General features: G+C 38.1%; 3 protein-coding genes across 5 annotated transcripts in view; 1 reads left to right on the forward strand and 2 right to left on the reverse strand.

Moving 5' to 3' along the window:
• Positions 1-1,514, reverse strand: part of LOC131547775 (protocadherin-10) — a 15,058-nt gene extending 13,544 nt beyond the window's left edge. The window contains exons 1-2 of the mRNA XM_058788414.1: positions 1,441-1,514; positions 119-211 (exon numbers count right to left, since the gene is read on the reverse strand). The gene's annotated coding sequence lies outside the window, so the exon portion shown is untranslated. The remainder of the gene's footprint in view (positions 1-118; positions 212-1,440) is intronic.
• fgf18b (fibroblast growth factor 18b) lies at positions 1,371-9,131 on the forward strand. The gene is made up of 5 exons (XM_058788421.1): positions 1,371-2,150; positions 3,782-3,821; positions 3,924-4,101; positions 4,897-5,003; positions 6,280-9,131. Exons 1-5 carry the CDS (start codon positions 2,119-2,121, stop codon positions 6,562-6,564), a joined length of 642 nt encoding a protein of 213 aa, XP_058644404.1. The 5' UTR covers positions 1,371-2,118; the 3' UTR covers positions 6,565-9,131.
• On the reverse strand, positions 7,961-22,030 carry fbxw11b (F-box and WD repeat domain containing 11b). 3 transcript variants are annotated; one of them, XM_058788417.1, is made up of 13 exons: positions 21,898-22,030; positions 19,613-19,677; positions 17,990-18,204; positions 16,093-16,279; positions 15,779-15,869; positions 15,254-15,391; positions 13,181-13,299; positions 12,783-13,032; positions 12,030-12,148; positions 11,031-11,141; positions 10,275-10,353; positions 9,767-9,931; positions 7,961-9,689 (listed from the first exon to the last, which is right to left on the reverse strand). In XM_058788417.1, exons 1-12 carry the CDS (start codon positions 21,934-21,936, stop codon positions 9,770-9,772), a joined length of 1,575 nt encoding a protein of 524 aa, XP_058644400.1. In that variant the 5' UTR covers positions 21,937-22,030; the 3' UTR covers positions 7,961-9,689; positions 9,767-9,769. The 3 variants fall into 3 exon arrangements, with proteins under 3 accessions (XP_058644400.1, XP_058644399.1, XP_058644401.1); XM_058788416.1 differs by having other exon boundaries at positions 17,990-18,230; positions 19,618-19,677; positions 21,898-22,029; XM_058788418.1 differs by lacking the exon at positions 21,898-22,030 and adding an exon at positions 21,509-21,698 and having other exon boundaries at positions 17,990-18,230; positions 19,618-19,677.
• Between the last annotated feature and the right edge of the window lie 113 nt (positions 22,031-22,143).

The following is a 22,143-nucleotide window of genomic DNA, read 5'->3' on the forward strand; positions in this document are numbered from 1 at the left end:
TTTTTTTAAAGAAAACAAGGGAGTTGAAATCATTTTTTGTGGTAATCAGCATAAATGTTCCTTCAAGAAAACAGAATATTGAAATTCAAAGAGTTCTGAGAGAATGCGCATGTGATACCTTTCACATGAAGATCTCTGGACTTCATCTAAAAATTCAATCTGGGTGGAGGGCCTGAAGTCCAGACACCGAAAGACAAAGAGCAGAGAAATGCTGGTACAAAAGGTTATACAATCACAACGGTGAGTGAGGATCCAGTCAACCAGGCTTCCTAACTCAGTCTAATATAGCTGTTCGCACAACCGGGTGTGTATACGTTGAATATCAGATCATTATGACCTGCTAATTGCTCAATGCTCTCCAGTGGAGCTGAAATATCAAACCATTACACTAATCAAAAATGTTTGTTGTCTCTGTAAATTACAGGATTTTTAAGGTGAGAGGAAATGAGTTATAGTATTTTGGAAATGTGACACGGCTCATTTAGGATGTTCAAAACTGCCAAGCGGGCCATGACCTGTCTAGCTACCCGCTAATTTACATCTCTCTCCTTCACTTGCACACATCTATTGCTCCTCCTGGATGGGGCACAGGGGTGCTGGGGCGAGAAAAGGGGGGTGGAGGAGCATGCAGTGCTGGCGCTTGTTGGCTGACCCGGGTGTCTGCGGTTCTATCGTGGTCAGAGGAGGGGGAAAACGGGCGGTGTTTCTGAAATCCCTGTGAAATGTTCATTTTGGAACGACTTGTTGCTTACATACCTCTCTCACACCCTCTCTTCTATTTTGAAGTGTTTAAATATGGCCTAATATTGCTCAGTACCCCTTTTAGGTTTAACAGAAATCTCATTTTTAAGGGATGCAGTAAGTAAGTGTTTGTTTAGGTTTAGCCTGTACTTATTTGCCAAGATAGTGTCAGTGGTTTTACACTTTATACTGACACCTCTTGGTGTGGATGCACTGTTGCTTGTTTGTTTATCTTTATCATTTTATTAGTTCATTTGTTTTTCTCTAGGCTACCTTACAATACACATATCTGTATAATGAATATTCTAGATTGAATCACGACAGATTTTTATGGTGGTAGCTATTGGTGGGTTGTTTGTTTTATCACTCCATTAGAGGCTGCTGGTTCTAGAGGATTTCTGTGTGTGAGAGTGTGCATGTTTGGATTTTCCTGTTTTGTTTAAATGTATTCTTATGAAAAACGCCTAAAAAAATGCATTAATTAAGCAATATTATTAGTAGTAACTTGGCCAGTTGGAAGACACGGCGATGTGATGTCAACATGGCGGCCACCATGAGGGGGCGCCCCGCTCCATGTAGATTAAAACCGCTTTTTTTTTTTTTTTTCTGCAAAACTGACAGGACTTGAATCTTATCGCACGTGGTATTTCTCAAAACACTGTTTAATGGTTTACATCGCAAAACAATGACTGAATGCACCTTTAAGCGGGACGTCCAGACTTTCCCGAACGCTTTCCGTTTAATAAAAGGTCACTCGGTTTATGTAAGCAGTTTCAAAGTGCTGAAAGTTTTGAATTCGGTTATTGCTGGATGGTCGAAGCGCTTCTCTTCCATCGCCCCACCTTGGTGATGATAAGTGAGCTAGAAACATCGTCCCATCATCATCCCTGCCCCTGCGCGCACCCCGCCCATCTCCGTTCCACTTCAGCTGCGCTTCCTTCTCATTCAGCAAACGCACTGTCCTGTGGCGAGAGAGGGGTCCTTTCCACCCCACAGCCAAACAAAAGAAGCCTGGAAAAGGAGAAAATCTAGCAAAGACTTCTTAAAGGGCAGGAGGACCCCTGAATTCTGCGTTTTTGTGTGAAGACAGCAGCGTTCTTGAGGATATTGCAGGAAGGAACACTGGGAAGCTTTTTAATATCCATCCATTGTCAGTGTGTCATGTGGACTGTGGGGTCACACAGGAGGATGACCTGTTTTTCACCTGTCGTTCTTCAGCATACATCTGAACAGGTTTGCTTGCGAGAAGACTCTCTCTGAACAATCCTCCAACACGCGCTCAGATGCTCACCTGGGTCTGTGTCCGGTTTTGGCTCCAGTTTTTAAAACCATCGCCTCAAAGATCTCACTGTCCGGGGTGATAGAAGCGCTGGAGCGATGCAGTCCATCCTGTCCTCTGCTTTCGTGCTGTAAGTTTCACGTGTAATTATTCAGTTTGAGTTGAAGGCTGTATTGTAGCGAGTCTCCATCTACTGATGGGTCCACCGTTTTGTCCAGCCTGAGCATTTGTTGTGTTTCCCATCTCTGGGTCAGACGATAGCCTCAGCAGATGCTGTGTTCTCATAATAACACATCCCACCCTGTGTCTCCTCAGATAACAGCAGCATGCACACTCAGGATGAGACTTTTTAGGTCTGAATATCTCTTTAGACTGTTGTAGAAGTCCTGTGTTGGTCAATGACAAATAAGGATGTCATAAATTAAATTAAAACATAGCTAAATATAAATTAAATTACCATAAATTAAAACTACCAATTATATATATATATATATATATATGTATGCAATATATATATGCAATACATTTTGCAAAACTATTATTTTTTAAGTTAAAATGATTTTGTTGTTGTTTTTGACCTAATACTCCTGGCACACAGTCATGAGGGCCTAAAGGGTCCCCTCTTTACGGTTTTATGGTCTTTATGTTTTTATGGCTTTCTTGACACTTGACAACAAAATGGCTTCCTTCATTTTTAGTGAGACCACAGTGACTTCAATTATGTGGCCAGATGATATATGTATATATTATATATTTTTAATATCATACCATTATACCAATACTTATGCCAGCATATATTTCTTAAATAAATTCAGATTTATATTTTTATTTTTTATTCCTTCTTATGATCTTCAGACTGTTACATTGCTTTTTTTTACATTCTTACTGTCAATTTAGAAATTGACAGCATGCTCATATATTTATTTTAATGCACTTAATCCACACAGATATTAAGCATCGTTTACACTTATATCAAAATCAGTAGTAATATTTTGTTCACCAAGAAGTGTCATAAAATAGAAGTGACCGGAGTTGGTTGAATAAGGTTCATTCATGTGTCATATTCAGGTGGTCACAAAATCACTTTTGAGTATTTGCCCTCCTGATCCATAGCAATAGATTTAAACCTGTCGAGGTGAGGACAACATTTGAAATTTTTATGTTAAAACAAAAAGCACTTAACCCCACTAGCTAAAAATAATTAGAGAAAGATGTAAAACATATGAATGTTGGTTAATAAAATTGGGAAGCGATTACATTTTTGTAGATTTGGAAGCCTGTGATACATTATGATTCCTGGCTGACATCATTTAGGAAAAGAGAGTGAGCGAGGCTGGTTGGCATATGTATAAAGTATTATTAACAATTCATAGCAGATTTGAACATTGATCTTTAAATACATGCAGACACTCACATGTGGTGTTAGTTTGGGTTAAAATAAACATGTTCATCTTGTCTTCATGTTGCATCTTTCTTATAACTGTAGTCTTTTAACACTGTGCCAACCAACCCTAAAATAATATCATGAATTTAAAAAAGGGAAATATTTTGTAATACAGAGTCCCTTTTCTATCTAAGGACTTAAGCTTTCATTTGCACCTAATAGGCTTGTCTTAACATTTGATGCAACAGAGATATTCAACTAAAAATAAAAAAAGTGCGACATCCAACCTCAGTCTCCCTGCATAAGTTAGAAAAGCCACTAGAGCAAATACAAATGTCCCACAATCACATGTGTCTTCTCTATTTCTCTTTGGCCAGATGCTTCCAGATCGTGTTACTGTTCTACAGCCCATTACAGGTGCTTACAGTCTGCATGTGTTACCGATAATAAAACCATATATCAATTGATAGTTCATAAATCAATGAAAGTGATTTGTGACTGACTCCCGTGTTTGTGCAGGTGTTAGCGGTGGAAAATGTTAACTTTGGAGTACACGTAGAGAATCAGACAGGGGTGCGGGACGGCCTGAGCCGGAAACACCATCGGGTTTACCAGCTATACAGTCGGACCAGCGGAAAACACGTCCAGGTGCTCGGCAAGAAAATCACTGCCTTGGGAGAGGATGGGGATAAATATGGTAAGGAATAATCTGAATGTGTCAGCTTACCTGTACACATTAAATTAAATGACTGACTGATTCATTCATAAGAATTCTATCTATTTATCGATGTAATAAAGTATGTGTGTGTGTGCGATAATATATTGACAATATAAGTGTTTAATTATTGTAATTACTAAAATGTAAATACTATTAAAATATTATTTATATTAGTTATTTGATAAATAATTTATAAGAAATATACTTAATATACACAAAAATAATATTCAGTAATTATGTATTTCATATATTTTAATTAGTTATATTTGCTGCATATATATATATATATATATATACACACACACACGTTTGTGTACAATTATAAAATATAGTTTATTTTTTATTTATACACTATATTATATATATATATATATATATATATACACATACATACACACACACACACACACATAGTATATGTATATATATTTAATATTAAATATATTTATTATAGGCCTATATAATATATACACAATTGCATCTTGTTACTACTTCTATTACTTCTGCTAACTGAATAAATGTAAATGTATATTAAATAAATTTATAGTAATATAATAAATATTTAAAACCTAAATCGAAATCTAATTAGATCTGAAACCACTAACACACTTCTGTATTAAAACCTGAAGTGAACAAAATCATCTGCCAAACATTGTTGTCTTTCTAAACTTGGTAAAGTTTCTATGACAATGAATCTAATGCATTTGAGTGTCAGTTATGCATCTGAGTTCATTTATATTCCTGTATGTTTGTATTTTTGTGTTTCTTCACAAGCCCAGCTCGTGGTGGAGGCTGACACCTTTGGGAGTCAAGTGAGAATAAGAGGAAAAGAGACAAACTACTACTTGTGCATGAACCGTAAGGGGAAGCTTGTGGGGAAGGTGAGTTACTGTGAAATTACTGTACTTGATATTGTAGGGTTACCATCCTTTAAATCATTCATGCCCTGAAGAGGCTTTCACACACTGATTTGAAACAACCTGAAGTCACTTGGCCGTGTGAAAACCTCATAAAATGCACATCTTTGTTGAATTCGTAATTTTTAAAAAATGGCAAAAACAAGCTTGTTTCGCAATAATTCCAATGAGATCAAGATCAAGAACAGTAAGCTTCTTTTTGCAAAATGAAATTCTTAGTATAAATCATGGGCCAAATATAGTGATACACCTGGATTTAATTACACTAACCAGCCACTTCATTATGTACAGCTTGCTAGTACCGTGTTGGACCCTTTTTTGCCTTCAGAACTGCCATAGATGGATCAAGAAACCAGTTTGTTATGATTTGAGCTTTGAAACATGGCCACTTCCAACAGACAAAAACACCCCATCACAAGATGGTACACTGTGGTCATAAAGGGAAGGACATGGGCAGCAACATTACCCAGGTTGGTACTAAGGGGCCCAAATTGTGGTTAGAAAACACCCCACACCGTTACAGCACCAACCTGGACATTGATACAAAGCCGGATGTAGCCATGCTTTCATGTCTTTCACGCCAAATTCTGATCCTACCATTTTAATAACGCAGCAGAAATAAAGACTCGTTAGACCAGGCAACCTTTTTCCAATCTTCTATTGTCCAATGTTGGTGAGCCTGTGCAAATTGCATTCTCAGTTTCCTGTTCTTAGCTTACAGAAGTGGCATCCGGTGTGCTCTTCTGCTGCTGTAGCCCATCTGCTTCAAGGTTCAACATGCTATGTTTTCAGACATGCTCTTCTGCATAGCTTGGTTATAGTGTGTGGTTATTTGAGTTACTGTTGCATTTCTATCATCTCAAATCAGTCTGGCCATTCTTCTCTGATGTCTGGCTTCAAGGTATTTTCACCCACAGAACTGCCACTCATTGGACCATTCTCTGTAAACCCTAGAGATGGCGGTGCGTGAAAATCCCAGTAGGTCAGCAGTTTCTGAAATACTGTGGTAACAACAACAATCACCTCATATTTAAAGTCACTTAAATCGTCTTTCTTCTTCATTCTGATGGTCAGTTTGAACTTCAGCACATTGTCTTGACCATGTCTACATGCCTAAGTTGCTGCCATGTGATTGGCTGATTAGATGCGTTATTGAGAAGCTGTACTTAATAAAGTGGCATGTGAGTGTATATTAAGCATGCCTCTTTATAATGAAAACGCATATGCTTTTCCATTGCAGAAAGACAGCAGTGTAAACGGAGGCTGTATTTTCATTGAGATAATGCTTGAGAATAACTACACCGCTTGGATGTCAGCACGCTATGTAGGCTGGTACATTGGCTTCACCAAAAGGGGCAGACCGCGCAGAGGTCCAAACACGTTACCCAACCAGCGAGATGTGCATTTCATGAAACGCTTCCCTCCAGGAGAGCAGCCCGACCTGCAGCCCTGCAGCTTTACCACAGTCAGCAAGAGGAGCAAAAGAGTCCAACAGACCTCCACCGCTCCACCACCACTCCAGTAATACAACAACCACTGACTGTTGCGCAAAGATCACATCTTACAGAGGATCTAGAGACGCTCTTCCTTACAACGCAAGTAGGTTAGGCTTTAGGACTGACCTCTCGGTAGAAGTCGCAGTCAAAGGACAAGGTTGCTTAAACATTGTGTAATCATGCAAATATAACCAAAGACTCCTGGGCAAGTGTCCAGTCACTAAACCCTGACAACAAGGGGACCAAGCACTTCAGAGGCCAAAGAATTCCCCTCTAATGTCCAGTGCCACTATAAAAGAGCAAAGAGCTCTACTTGCGTGAAGTTGTATGGCTGGAAAACTGGCAAGTGCGTGGCATATGCATTAGTTGAGACTTTGCGACTTGGATGCTTATGACCAAAAGGACCTGCTTTGTGAACTCATCAAATTCAACTTTGGGCCTGTAAGAGCCATGAGATTGTAAACAAGAACCAAAGTCATTCAGAATGTATTTGTCAAGAAAATCTTATTTGACATCCTTGTGAATGTGTAGTTTTGGTTTTGCCTCAGATATTTCACATTTCACCACGAGCACCTAGAGTCTTTCATATTCATCCAATGAAAAAGTGTAATTTAATGGGAGTGATATACACTACCGTTCATAAGTTTGGGGTTGGTAAGATTTTTAAATGTTTTTGTAAACTCCTAGACTTGCCAAAAAGTGCATTTGATCAAAAATACAGGAAACCGTAATATTGTGAAACTATTTCAATTTACAGTAAATTTTCTGTTTTAATATATTTTAAAATGTACTTTATTTCGGTGATGGCAAAGCTGACTTTCCAGCAGCCATTCCTCCGGTCTTCAGTGTCACATGATCTTTGAGAAATAATTCTAATATGCTGATTTCCTGCTCAAGAAATTTCTTGATTTGAATGTTGAAAACAGTTGTGCTGCTCCATACTTTGTCGAAATCGAAAGTCCAAAAGTACAATAAATTGTCTTTAATAAACACAATTTAAAAAAAAAAAAAAAACCTAATGACCCTAAACATTCGAACGGTAGTGCAAATATAATTTGGCAGCACAGAATGTCAAATTAAATATTCTGACCACTAATAAGATGGTAAAATCCCCCATAATCCAAAAAAGATATGATAAAAGGACATATAAATTTTTTTAAAAAAAGACAACGTATGTGAGCAAACACTGATCTGCACTGATGTTCATGGCAGTTTTAAAACAAAATATCCATTACTGACCACAACAGGAGTTGATTTTCACTCTAGAGAGTTAAATGTATCAGAGTTATTTGAACTGACGCCGGAGCTTCCAGCCCTGCAAGTGTTGTAATGCTAAATGTTGCGGTTACTGTTGCAAATTACTCTGTCCCAAAACCACTTGGGGCTGGTGAAATCTTGAGAGATGAAATATTTTGATACTAATCGTGTTATTAAAATATTTATTTTGTGGATGCATTGATCAATGGGTTTCATCTTTCAACACCTTTACCCTGAACATTGGTGTATTTTAGGGTCCACACACTGTTTTATTGCCACCTGGTGGACCCAGAAGGTATAAACTACAGCCCTAAATGGCACACACCAAAATGCAAACCATGTAAAACTGACTAGAACTAGTTTATCTATTATAAGAGTTCCAAACAATAAGAAAGCTAAACTGTAGAGCAAAACCAAGAAGATTTAAACACATAAGTACTCTTTTGAGGGTTTGTCTGTACTCTAGTCATCGACTGCATTCCGGATCAGCCATATTGGGCAGTAATCGTCTCTCTCGCTCTCTCTCCCCCGTCTGCAGACTGACTTTGATCCTCCCTCTTTATAATGTCTCCATCTCTCTCACATCCACCCTTATGTCTCACAATCTGACAGTAGCCTGCCATCATTCATTCTAATGCCTTATTTCAATGGAATTCCATTCTAAAGTTCGCACAGAATGGAACTCTGTGATTCTTGAGATCTCAGACTAAAATATTGCTCTGCATTCAAACATTTTTTGAATTGCTACAGCGTTGAACTGGGCTCGTATTGTGGCTGTTGCCATGGTGGCGTTCATAAGGAAAGCTGAAATCAAATAAGACGAAAATGACAGTACTGCCAATTTCCACATATTCGGAGCAGGAGGTAAACTTAAATATTTGAACAGTGGCCCTGCGATTTTTGGAGGTCTTGGCAAGCGCGGCAGCAGGTTACTGAAATCTGGGCCTGTCAAGAAGCCTTTATCTCAAAAGGGCGAATCATGCGTGCAAACACACACACATACGAAAAACACGACGCGTTTGTGCAAGCTTCTTAACACTCCTTCACAGTCAAGTACTTTATTCTTATTAATAACGCTTTTTTCTTTAAAAAATCTTTTCAATATACAACACCATTTTAGACGAGACAATTCTGTTTACAACTAAATTCAGCTCAGTTATGGGTCATTCAGAACCTAGACGAGCAGACAGTGAAAAGGGGAACGAGACGGACAGTGCTAAAAAACGGAAGGAACATATCAGGAGAAGAGTCAAAAAAAACTACAATTATTCATACGATTTCACAAGAAAAGAAAACAGTCGAGTCAATTTCCCAACTTCAAAAAAAAAAAAAAGAAAAAGCATAAAAAAACAAAAACATAAGACAGAAACCGAGGGGTTGACCAGCACACATTACACATCCCATCGCTCGCTCATTCATGCAGAACAGTCCTGAGAGAAGGCAGGCATTCAGACCTTGCCTTCTCCCTTTAGTTTTTCATCTTTTTCATTTGAATCAATAAAAATAAAACAAACAAAAGATAGATACAGAGTTCATGGGCCCAGGGGGTGGAGCCGGGGCAGCCGTCACTCTGTACACGGTGGCAGGGGTGAGAGGGGGGCTCCACACCCACCCTCACGTTCACTGTTTAATGGCATCGCTCTCTCCATCTTTTCTCCGCCTCCTCCTCCACAGAGAGGGAGAAAGAGAACTGACACGGTTTGTGTCGTGGGGCGGCCCTCCAAACGACTGAAGAGGGGGAGAAATAAAACGGACAGATGGAGAGAGGAGGGTGAAGGGGAGGGGGGTGGTGGTGGCGTTCCTCGACCTTTGATCCTGGCACACTTCCACAGAGACTGGGTCACCCGAACAGTCCCCACACACACTCGCACACACTCCGCACGCCACCAGGGCTTCCCTGCCGAGAGAACACACGCATGCAAGTTAGAGTTATATTTTGATGTGTGTGAAGTTGAGAGTTAAAACGTGTGCTACCTGCTATCTGGATATATAGGTATACGTGCGGGACGGCGATCGCCCTTCCGTCTGCCCATTGGTCGACACATTGAGGAAGTCCCAGATAAGGATAGTGTCATCGTGGGAACTGCTGATGATCTGGAACTCGTCAAACTGGAGCCGGAACACTCGGCCAGAATGTTCCTACACGCAAACAGACTATATTAAAACAATTCATCCACGACAACACTGCTGCGAATCAAAACCATCCCAGACTGGGAATGATGTGACGCAAGACTACGGTGCTATAAATGTGTGACAATGCAGTGGGCTGATTAACTACACGACCAAGATGAGTGACAAGATCAGAGACTCTTAGGAGTGAATAACAGAGCATTTAACTTTTGTCACAGAGCAATTAATCGGCTGATGTTTGAGCATTTGAGATTGCTGCAAAGTTTGTCGCCTTGTACACATTTAAAGATTTGTCCACAAAAAATTTTTTTTTTAAAAACTTGAGCCTGAAGACGAGGAAATGGAAACTCACCACTAGTGTACGTAGACACAGAGTGCTGGCAGGGGCTCGTGGATCGAGAGCAGCTTGTAGGTCCCATACTTTAATTTTACTGTGCACAAACATATTAAAACGCATTAGACAATGCACAAAAAAAAAAAAAAAAAAAAAAAAAAAAAAGGAGACACCGTCATAAATCCATGGTACATCGGTTAAAATACCCTCTCTCATTCTTTTGTTAAGCAACTCTAGAGGCGCATTTCACACATAATCTATAGATAATCTGTGATTCAATTGTGGCTTTGTGGGATTAAAAGTGACTGCTCCCTCGACTGTGTGGGTATTGTGCACTGCTCATGTATCAGATTAATGACCGGAGCACAGGGAGCAGACAAATGCAACTCTGCAATTAAAGATGTGAGAATAAAGAGATTATTCACATTAAGGCCAGGAGAAAAAAAAACAGCCATAATCCAGACAAAAAAAAAAAAAAAAAAAAAAAAACTGCTTAAATTTAATCCCCCAGACTACACTACGTTTCAGCAATGGCAGTGTAAGGAGATCAAGGAGGGATTTTGCTAATAGATTCATTTTAAAATGCACATCTCAATTTCCAATGTTACTTTTTTTTTTTTTTTGAGACTTATGAGATCTTCCCCTCCCACTCTTGTTTGGCTGTTGCCAAACAGTTGCAAAAATAGTTTTTCCACATTCTGTTATTCTGCACTGCAATGCAAAAAATGACAATAAAACTTCCTTCAACTTTGAACTAGTCAGACTCAGGCGTACCCGTCATACGCTCCACTCACGATCCGCTTGTTATCAAAGCGAATACAGCGAACAAGCTCCTCGTGCCCTTCCAAAACCCGCAAGCAAGCTCCACACTCGATATCCCACAGCCTGGAGAAACAGATTAACACAAATTTTGTGAGAAAATAAATCATACAAGTAAAGAATACTAACTGGCTGAATCCAGGTCACATTCTTACCCCAAAAAAGAACAATTACACCAACAAGAAAAACAAAGAATTGGGTTACATTTCACATGAAGAAAATAAAGTACCTTATGATGTTTTTGCACATTTTCAGACCAATTAAACTCAAGTTAATTTGTTCATTACATGAAAGAATTATACTTAGTTCATAGACCATGGTAGCACTTGCAGCTGATTCGATTTAATGAAATGAATAAACAGAAATAAATAAACAAGAAAAAAAAACAGAAAATCTATCTTTCTGTAATTAGGCATCTTATTCTCACAAAGGCTCCATTTTTATCAAAAATACAGTAAAAACAGTAATATGCAATACATTAAATATTAAACAATTATTTAAATTATATTTTAATATCAGTGTCACATTAGCCTTCAGAAATCATTCAGATTTTTTTTCACTGCTGTTTATTACATTAAAATAAAATAAAAATTATTTAAACAAAATGAATAAATAAGAGCAAACAATAAAAACAACAATATTTTACTGGTATTTATTTATTCCATTTTTAACGCCATGCCAGCATCACAGCCATTTTCACTGCTATCTCTGAATAAATTATACAAGGTACACAATTAACAAAAGGTTATAAAAAGACATTTCAGATGTACACTAGACAAAATACATTCAGGTGATATTTTTAAATAAGTTAAACACACCTCTACATTTTATTGGTAAAAACAAATGTACTTAATTATCCTGGGGTGAAATGTCACCTGTATATTTTTTTGACATTTCTTGAGATTCACTCAACTACTATTAAACAAACTTGAATGATTGCTTATTCACACATACCTGATGGTGTTGTCTGAGGAGCCACTGACCACAAGTCTGTCTCTGTACTGCAGGCAGGCAATTCCTCGCTTATGACCGTTTAGTGTCCGAACAAACTCACAGGTGCTTGTACTCCACACCTGCAAAATACAGTACATCACACAACAGGATTAAACATTAAATACTTTAAACCTGTTCCAAATCACTGCCACCTACCCTTAGAATAATCTGTAGGCATATTTAATAAAATACCAGTACATTTAAACTCAGGAAGTCATGTGTGTGCATGAGAAAACACCTCCAGACATCTACACACACCAGCCCTCACTGCCCTGCCTCATTATTTGGGGAATGTTTTGGTAGGGTGGGGGCTGCAGAATGACTTGGCACCCCTCCCAGAGTGATGGGTGGGCTGGATCAGGGCTGTCTGTTTCTGGAATCTCAAATGCTCCAAGTCCAGCATCTAGAGCAGCTCGAGTGCTGAAGAGGACTCTGGGCAAGAGCAAGGACTATAGCGCTTCTGCAGTCTACAGAGAATTAGGAAACCATTACACTGCTGCCCTCTGCTGGGAACTTCTGTGCTTTGGACAGAACAAGCCAGTCGAAGTCTAGCTGCATAATAATAGTCTAGTACGCTGCAGCTTATTGTCATCAAGAATCAACACACTCAGACAGGACAGAGCCTGATACATATGAACTCAGATAAAACACAGAGCATTGATTTGTGGTTTGATTGACAGCTGATAACAGACATTCAGAGATCAGAGCGATGACCTTTATGGTCCGATCCCCAGAGGCTGAGACAATGTACTTGTCATCAAAATCGACCACATTGACGGCAGCCCTATGTCCGACGAGGACCCGGCGGAGACTGATGTCCGTAGGAGAGGCCATGTCCCACACGGCAATGGAACGATCCTTCGAGCAGGTGACCATCAGCCCGTTACAGAATCGCAGGTGGAGCACGGCCTCGTTGTGGTGGATCAGAGTGTTCAGAACCTCCCCCGAGTTCACATCCCACACTCTGAGTAAAAAGAGAAGACAAGCAAAGTCAGACCTGATTTTATCAGTCCCTTATTCATTCCAGCTGAACAGACATGTGGAGTGATGGGGGGTGCTGGAAAAAATGAACAGAGGACTTATAGAGAGCGAGAGAACGATAGAAATCTGACCTGACAGTGGAATCAGAGGAGCCGGTAACAATGACTCTCTCATCGTATTGCAGACACAGCACAGAGCCTGTGTGCCCCGTCAGAATCTTCAAACACTCCAGAGTCTGTTTATCCCATATCTGAATGCAAACACACATATGACATCTTTTCACAATTGTAAACAACATGAATTTAACAATATCAAATATAAACTGCTGTCAACTAGATTAAACTCATCATTAAAGAAAAAAAAAAAAAAGAAAAAAAGAAAAAACATTTCTAGTTGGGATGCACCAATATGTACAGTAGTCAATAACTATTTGTATTACTATGGCCAATATCAATTACAATTGTAAAATGTTTTACTTTAAATAAATTAAAATATTACATTTAATAATCAAATATTAATTTTATCATCACTACTATTTGAAGGTTTTGGGTCAGTAAGATGTTTTAATATTTTTTAAATAAATCTTTAAATCTACAGTACAAACAGTAATATTGTGCAATAATTACAACTTAAAATAACTTTTCTATTTGACTATATTTGAATAAAAATGTAATTTATTCCTGTAATGGCATTTTCAGCAGCCATTACTTCAGTCTTCAGTGTCACATGATGCTGATCTGAGAAACGTATCTTCAATCTTAAAGAGAGCTTATTACTACTTCGTATTTTAGATTTAAAAAAAAAAAAAAAGTTAAATGAATAAATGTAAAATAGAAATCCTTGTGATATAAAAATGACTTTACTGTGACCAATTTAATGCATGCTTGCTGAATAAAAGTATTAATTTCTTCCCCCCTACTGACCCCAATAATTTAAAATACATTTGCCATTAAATTTATGACGCCTGTAGTCGCGAAAAATTTAAAAGGAGTCATGAAAAAACATGATATTTAGAAGTAATAGGCTATTTTCTGTTCCGTTTTAACCCCCTCACCTGAACACTGTTTGAATAGGCGTGGCGGAATGTAGACTCTGAAGTAAACGCCTACTAGCTAACAGTTGTGCATGTTTGACAGCCTACGTTCTTCACAGATGGACACTGCTGTGTTTTAGGTTAAAAACGCATAAATACTCAGTATGTCACACAATCTGTAATACAGACAAAGCAATAGTGACCACATAATAAAAACATTTACTCACACTTGTGTGGTGCGATATCAGATCCAATATAGTCAGACTCGGCACACTATCGTCTTTTAGTTTCAGGATTTCTGAAAATCCTGTGTCGAATTGTGCCTTGTTTGTAAACAAATCCATGGTAAAATGAAGTTCTTACTGACACGGTCTGGCACTTCATTAAAAATAAAGTTCATCGTTTGGTTTCTGCGTAGACCTGGGTGTTCGCCTCTCTCGTAAACACTACATGTGTGAATCGGTGTGCGGGGCTCAACAGGCAGTGATGTAGAAGCAGACGTTCATCAAAAACAGCTTATATTGAAGCCGGTCTGTCAAAATGACTAAGGACAAAGTTGAGCTTTGAAACTTAAAGGATTTTTTTTAAATAGCACAATGACCTCCTATATGTCAAAAGATCAAGGGAATTTTGATTTCTCGGTTCATGACTCCTTTAATAACAATAACCTTTAACTGATATTGTCAACTCTGACACATCCCTAGAAATACACTTGCTGAAATTCTCTCCGAGAACAAGAGCAGTAACAACATGGGACTGTACCACAGTGTTTAATACTACGAGTAAGGAAATCTAACAAGCCCCTACATACAACCAGTATCAACAGTCATTCTTGCCTTAGAAAGTGCGACTTGAATCATCTCACCCGTTTCAATCCCCTCTCTCTAGTTTCAGTATTATAATACAGAAGGTGAGAGATTTGATTGTGTAAATCAAAAACTCAAGCATGTTTCTATTTAAAGAGCTGTTCCTCTAACTGGTCAAAAATCAAGCATTTGCTAAATGTGATTAAACACATCATTAGCATAGTTCACGACAACATGCTTGTGGTTTGTGTTTTTAAATGACACCTGCATATGGATGCACTGAGACAGTGTGGTTTTTACTGGTAATGACTTCACTAAACCCACACGAGGTTCACTAGAAATACACCGGCAGAGCGCGGTCACACCTTGATGGAGTTGTCGCGTAGACCGCTGATGATCTTTTCGTCGTCATACTGGAGGCAGTAAACACCTTTGCTGTTCTCCGACCTACACTGGATCCTCTGCAGGTTATGTCGGCCGCACCTCCAGTTCGCCTCGATGGTCTGGAAACATGAACAGCAACGTCATATCAGCAATTTATTTAACACTAAGAGGCATAACTAATTTATTTGATTTGATCAAAAATGATTATGCACTGACATTAACTAAAAGAGCAGCCTGTTTTATCATTACATTTGAAAAAGTAGTATTAAAATAACTGAAGGCTGCATACTCCTATTACTATGAAGAGGCTATGAAGACGACAAAGAACTGGGTAACATGAGGCCTGCCGCCTACCCCTGAGGTGTAATCACTGGTTCTGCTCGTTCAAATGAACAAACGCTTACTACCTCCCTTTCCTTAAAAACATAACATGAGCAGACAAGATCTAACATAGTCTTATACTAATAAAAGAACAAGAGAGAAAGAACGTTGGTTGCTTTGCCCACCTCAATGTCCTGAATGATTTTTGGATAAAGAGAGCGGTAGTATGAGTTTGGAGGAACTTCTGTTGTGCGGTTCTTGAATAGGTATTTTTCCCTGTGAAGGAAAAAGCAATAAACATCCCTGATAAACTGACATAAACGCACATCTTCATAATTCAAGGTCAAATAAGATGTACAAGACAGTCTAAATGGAGGTTCCCAGCATGTCTGGTGGAGAATTACACCACTGAGAGATAATGACGAGGTTGTTGTTAAACCTCATGTATAAATGAGGGGGTTTGGGGGATGTAAACAGTCATATCAGCACTGTGACTCACCACTGGTGTCTCTCTGAAAGGCCTTTCCACAACGGGTCTGTCCGAACCATCCTCTCGATCAGCTTCTTCCACAACATGCCTTCGGATATCACACGCTGCCATTCTTTACACACCAACTCAGCCGAACAAAGCGAGCGCGCATCCAGGAAGGACAAGATGTTCTCCGCTATATGATCCAGACCCTGAGCTGGAAGACAAATTTAGAGTGATTTCATTTAAGTGAAATAGGACATTAAATAAAAAATTAAAAACTAAAATGTATGTATCAGGAAGGGACTGGATAGTACAAAGTAGACATTAATGATAAACATGGAGATTGGAGAATGCAAGAGGGGTTTAAAAAAAAAGCAAAAAAGGTGGTTTGATGATGTCAGCTAAAATGAAAAACTTCATTCTAATATGCTGATCTGGTTCTTGAGAAACATTGCTTTTTTTTATTATCATCAGTGTTGAAAACCATTGTGCTGCTTAATATTTTTGTGGCAACTGTGATACATTTTTTCAGCATTCTTTGATATAGAAAGTTAATGTATTTTACATATTTTTTGCAACATCACAAATGTCTTCAGTGTCACTTCTGATAAAGTTAATGCAACCGTGCTGAAAAAAATTATTGATTTCTTTCAAAAGAAAAAACAAAACAAAAAAAAAAAAAAAGAAAAATCTTACAGGCCACAAACTTTCAATGGTATATTTTGTTGAAATACAAACAGGGATTTTATTCTAAGAATAGGGCCCTATGATTTCCACGATGCGGAAAACGCGGATTGAATCATGGAATCCAGTTATAAAAACAGAACTTACAGTTTAACACGGAATATCAAATGCTGACATTTCATCAACATTTGACAGCATCCTAAAACAAAACAAAACAAACTTTGCTTTCTCTTTCCTTAATCCCCTCAACTAAGTGGCTTTGGATAGAGTCTGCTAAATGAATGTAAATGTATATCACGGAATTTATCCAAGTTTGGATAAATTAATCAAAATGAGGTCATTAACCTTCAATCAAATCGCGATATGGACTAATATCTGTAAATATTAAACCGCAAAGACTAATTAAATATGAATCCTGCATGTTCGTGTCTCCGTGTGAATGAATGACGCAGACGCGCGTTTTGTTTACTACACCTTATGAAGCGCGTGACGCTCGTGGTGATTTCAGCGTCTGCCATCTCACTAAATGAGGACATAAATACATGAACAACATCTCCAGAACTGCTCTGAGAGTACTTCATGAGCATTTTACTGTTTCATTTGAGTAAAACTAGCGTCATATACACAGAAATTTAAAGGTATTCACACCAACCCGTCAAAATAAAAGTTCGGTTTAACTTGAAGACATTGCGCCAAAAATATTACTATTCTTCAGTAGAATGTACGTAACACTACTACTACTGTTGGAAAAATTAATACAACTATTTTTTAAGGAATAGTCACACAATATTTCTTGCATGTTTTAATTTGGTAACAAACAGAATTTGGTAAATAAATAAATCTTTTCATAGGGCCCTAAATGTGTGATTTGTTAAACTTTTTAATAAATTGATGCTAAATTGTATACGTTTCATGATTTTAATTAATTAGACATGCTTTTTTGACTAACACATTTTAAATTAACCATTAAAAAGGAGTCCAGAAAAACTTAAACCGAATTTGGAGAAGAAAAAAAAAAAAAAGCTGAAATTTTAGAAAAAAAATAAAACGGATTTCATAGGGCCCTATAAGAATAGAATACACTGATGATGAATTATGATTCAAGTTTGATTTCAACTTTAGAGATAAAACAAGCCAAGACAAACATGGTCTCTTTAATCTTAAGGCTATATTTTAAGAGTAATGGACACACCCTCCATCAGAAATGGCATTTTCAGAATAAGGACTCTGTGTGTGTTACCTGGCAGTGCCGTAATGAAGTCCCTTTGGAGCATGGGTTTGAGGTAGGAGTTTATGTGGCCGTGTTGGTAATGGCACATGCGTGAGATCAGGTGTTCCACAAACTCCACCTGGTCTGCCTCAGACCACTGATCAAAGAGCTGGATGCACACGTCCTTCTCCTTCTCGTAATTTCCCTCTGACGGCCGCTTCCTAGAGCCTGTCAAAGGTCCATTACTCACCTGAGGACAGATAAAAGTAGGCTGGGAGAATTGTAAGAGGAAAAACAAATAAATAAATATATTAGATGAGACAAAAGAAAATATGTATCAGAAAGGATTGGGCAAAGGGAAAATTTGAAACAGTAACATACTATCATAATATTTTAAGGCTGATGTGTTAACTCAGCAAAGAACAGTGCTGCAGGTGCTCTTCTATTAAAAGAGCCACATACACTTCCTGTCTTCACATGCAATAATACGAGTTTCTACAAGAAATTCACATGCTATTAATCCAAAACAATTAATCTCATTTGATGTTCTGTACATAGTCATACTTGAGCACTCAAGTGACACTTAAAACATTTTTCAAGAAAATTGGAACAAACGTCAAGCAAAAACAAGAGTTTTGTTTCTTTGTAAAAAATAAAAAAGTTTAGATAAAGATTCTGACATTTTCTGGAAGTCAAAAATTAGAAACATCATGATCTAATGTGTGGTTGCTCTGCTAAAACAGCTGTATGAGATTTAGGGGAACTGATCTCAAATTCATTAGAATACATTTGGTTTTGTTAAAAGTAAATCCAAAAATGTCTCAAATGTGAAGTTAGCCCTGAGAAATCTAGCATCATATGTCTGCAGATCATGCCCCTTGGATTCATATGAAATTCAAGTATTTTGAAGTGTCACATCATTGTTCAAAGTTTTGGGATCAGCAAGATTTTCTTTTGAAGAAATTAATACTTTCACTCAGGAGGACATATTCAATTGATCAAAAATTAAACTAAGTACATTTATAATGTTACAAAAGAGTTCTAAACTAAATTATGTACTTTTCATATAAAAAAAAAAAATCCCAGTTTCCACAAAAACATTAAGCAGCCCCACTATTTTCAATGTTGATAACAACAAGAAATGCTTCTTGTGCAGAATGATTTCTGAAGGATCATGTGACACTGAAGACTAAAGTAATCTATTGCTATATTAAATTGCATATATTGTATAAGGTTTTATTAAATTGTAATCATTTCACATTATTACCACTTTACTATATTTTCAATCAAATAAATGTAGCCATGCTGAGCACAAGAGACTTCAAAAACATTACAAAATCTCACCAACACCAAACTTTTGAACAGTAGTGTAAGTGTCCAGATAATTTTGGGGCCAATGTAATTATCCAGGACATCTCAAAAATGCAAGAGGAAACCTAAAAACAGAAAAAATAAAAGCCTGCGGAAATGGACACTGAGGTTTTCCAGATGCAGATTAGGCCATGCCCTACAACAAACCCCTATGTCAACAGTACTTCAATATAGAAAATCCTGCATAGTTCAGGGAGAGGCTACTCAGTAGTTCCTTATTGTTCTATCCTTTTATTATTTTATCAGACTTTGACGCACTTTACTGTGGTACGGCTCGTCCACCTCACCTTAATCACTGTGATCTTTGGGGAGCGGTCTGCAGTCTGCGAGTCCATGACAGAGATGTTCTGCAGAAGAAATCACAATTCATTATTTTTTGTAATGTCTGCTTTAAATCAAACTAAAACAAAAATTTGAAGAGATGGACCACAATATGAATCAGAACAACTCCTATACATAACCTACCCTTTCATCATCTACTCGCATACGTTCATAATCACATTGCATTGTTTGTTGGAAAGCAGATGAAAGGACTGAGCACCAGCCTACTATCTGTGTGTGCTGAATAATTGGACAGATTTTCCATCAGCATGAGGAAAGATGTGGGATCGGGCAGGGCGTGTGGGCGTTTGGGTAACATGTCAACAGCTGTCCCCTACCCAAGGCCACCACAAGGATATGCTTACATCCCAAATACAGCCACGATAGAGATGATACCATCCATATTGTTGCTCTTAATATCCACGACTCTGCACCTGCTTTAATCCATAGTCACTGAATATCAGCCAAACTCTTTAGAAACTTAGGCTCTCTGGACTAAATAGTGTTATATTCAAGCTAGACACTGACACCAGTGTTATTTTAGCAGCACTGAGATAGTATTAAACTTTTTATTAATATGTTTTTTCATTTTTTTCCCATTAATTATTTTAATTTTAGTCAAAATTAATAATTTTGATTCGTTTTTTTATACATCTACAAAGTTTTAATTACTTACGTTATAGTTATTTTAGTACTTGAAGTTAAACTAAATGAAAATGGGAAATACTGCCTTGACAACAAGTCTTTCCCCAGAATAACAAAAATGTTTTCTATTGTTTTAGTTAACAACAATAACCCAGTATGACACATGATGACAAAGTCTAGGATTAATTTCAAACCATCTTTCTAGGTCAGCAGAGCAGGAAGTGTAGATTTATTATGAGTCTCTGCAGTCTATACACAAATTCACATGGCTTGTTATCTTCAAGCAAAAGCCATTTATCTGTCTTCCTCAAGCTTCACAATACAAGTGGACAAACTCAAGTGCATTCACTCCTACCCTTTTCGCAGTATCCATGGCAACAAGAAGCATATCTACTCTGCAAAACTGATTCTATAATGTTATTGTATTGACTAGGAAAGATATTGATTCAGACAGCCTTATTAAACACGAGCATTTAAATAAGTCAAACTTTTATTTATAAGGATACTATAAAAACGTTTTAAATTAAGAATAGAAATATTGCATTTAAAATTAATAACGAGACAAAATATGCAAATCCCGTCAAAAATACATTTGAATAACAAAACAACTGCATGTTTAAGTAGTAAACAATTTGAGGAATTCAGATCTTTTTTTTATTGTAAGTATTTCATAGAATTGCCGTTTAGAAAAGTGTGAAACAAAAATGAGTGCGTTTAATAAGAAAATATCGTAATTAGTTCGAGTAGGCTAATTGTTTGATGTGGTTAGCCATAGCCACCTAGCCTCTTGCTATAAATGCTGCTTTCATAACAACAATTAACGTTTGTATTTCACTTAAAGAAAAAGTGTGGGGTTACTAAAACACAAATGTTCACTCATCCAAACACGGTTGTTGTATTAGTTGACGATATTTGTGTATTCGCTCATCGTTCGGCTCAAAAACGTCATTTGGAATTGACAGCAGGAGCGGTTACTTCCTATTACGCAGCTTTAAAGTCCAGTTAAAATGCGTCGTGAGAAGTAAACGTTGCGTTATTGTGAATGAGAAATGATTGTTTTAAACACTTTAAAACATAGTTAAGTGTTCCGAGACTTTATATGAACCACAAGTCGTCTGTGGGACCAAATTATAGACAGGATTGAGTGAGTGGCGCAGAGGCGCCGCAGTGAAGCTCAAGGCACCGGCTGAAGTCGATGAGACTCGGACTCACCACGATGCCGCGGCAGCTTCCCCTCCTTCGCCTCCGCGACTAGCTCAATAAATATCCTCAGCCCCCGCCAAAAACAACTGTTCGCCTTGTCTACTAACGTCTCAGCCGTTGTTTCAAGGGAAAGACACAGGCGAGAGACGTGAAAACGACCAAGTGAGCCAGCGATACATAGTAGGGCCCTCCCTGTCAGCCGAGCCAGCCATTTCTCTCTCAATTGCTCGCTCGCTTCTCACCCCTCCTTCCTCCCGCTACTCAACCGATCCCTACCCACTCCACAAGCTGGTTATATTCACCCAGGCTGCCGTTATAACCGCTAAAATGGATTTATAAACTCTGAAATCTTGAGAACATACTAGAAAATGTTTTTCGAAGCACACCCGCGTACTCACCATCAGCTCTAAGGTTTTGTCCTCCATCTCCGGCTCCATGTTTGTTCCCCGAAACTCGCAGTGAAAATGGAAACCCCGCCCTGCGACACAATCACGTCACGAAAGGAGGCGGAAAAAGCAGCCTTGTGTCTAATTCTCCCATTGGCTGGCAAATAAAAAAACGTGCGCCAAATGGGCGTTGTCCGAGTTGTGATTGGATCGTTTCTGCTGCTAAGGTACAAAGCGGTTACAGACGCAGTACGTCAT

The sequence above is a fragment of the Onychostoma macrolepis genome, chromosome 10, assembly GCF_012432095.1.
Source record: "Onychostoma macrolepis isolate SWU-2019 chromosome 10, ASM1243209v1, whole genome shotgun sequence".
Classification (NCBI taxonomy): domain Eukaryota; kingdom Metazoa; phylum Chordata; class Actinopteri; order Cypriniformes; family Cyprinidae; genus Onychostoma; species Onychostoma macrolepis.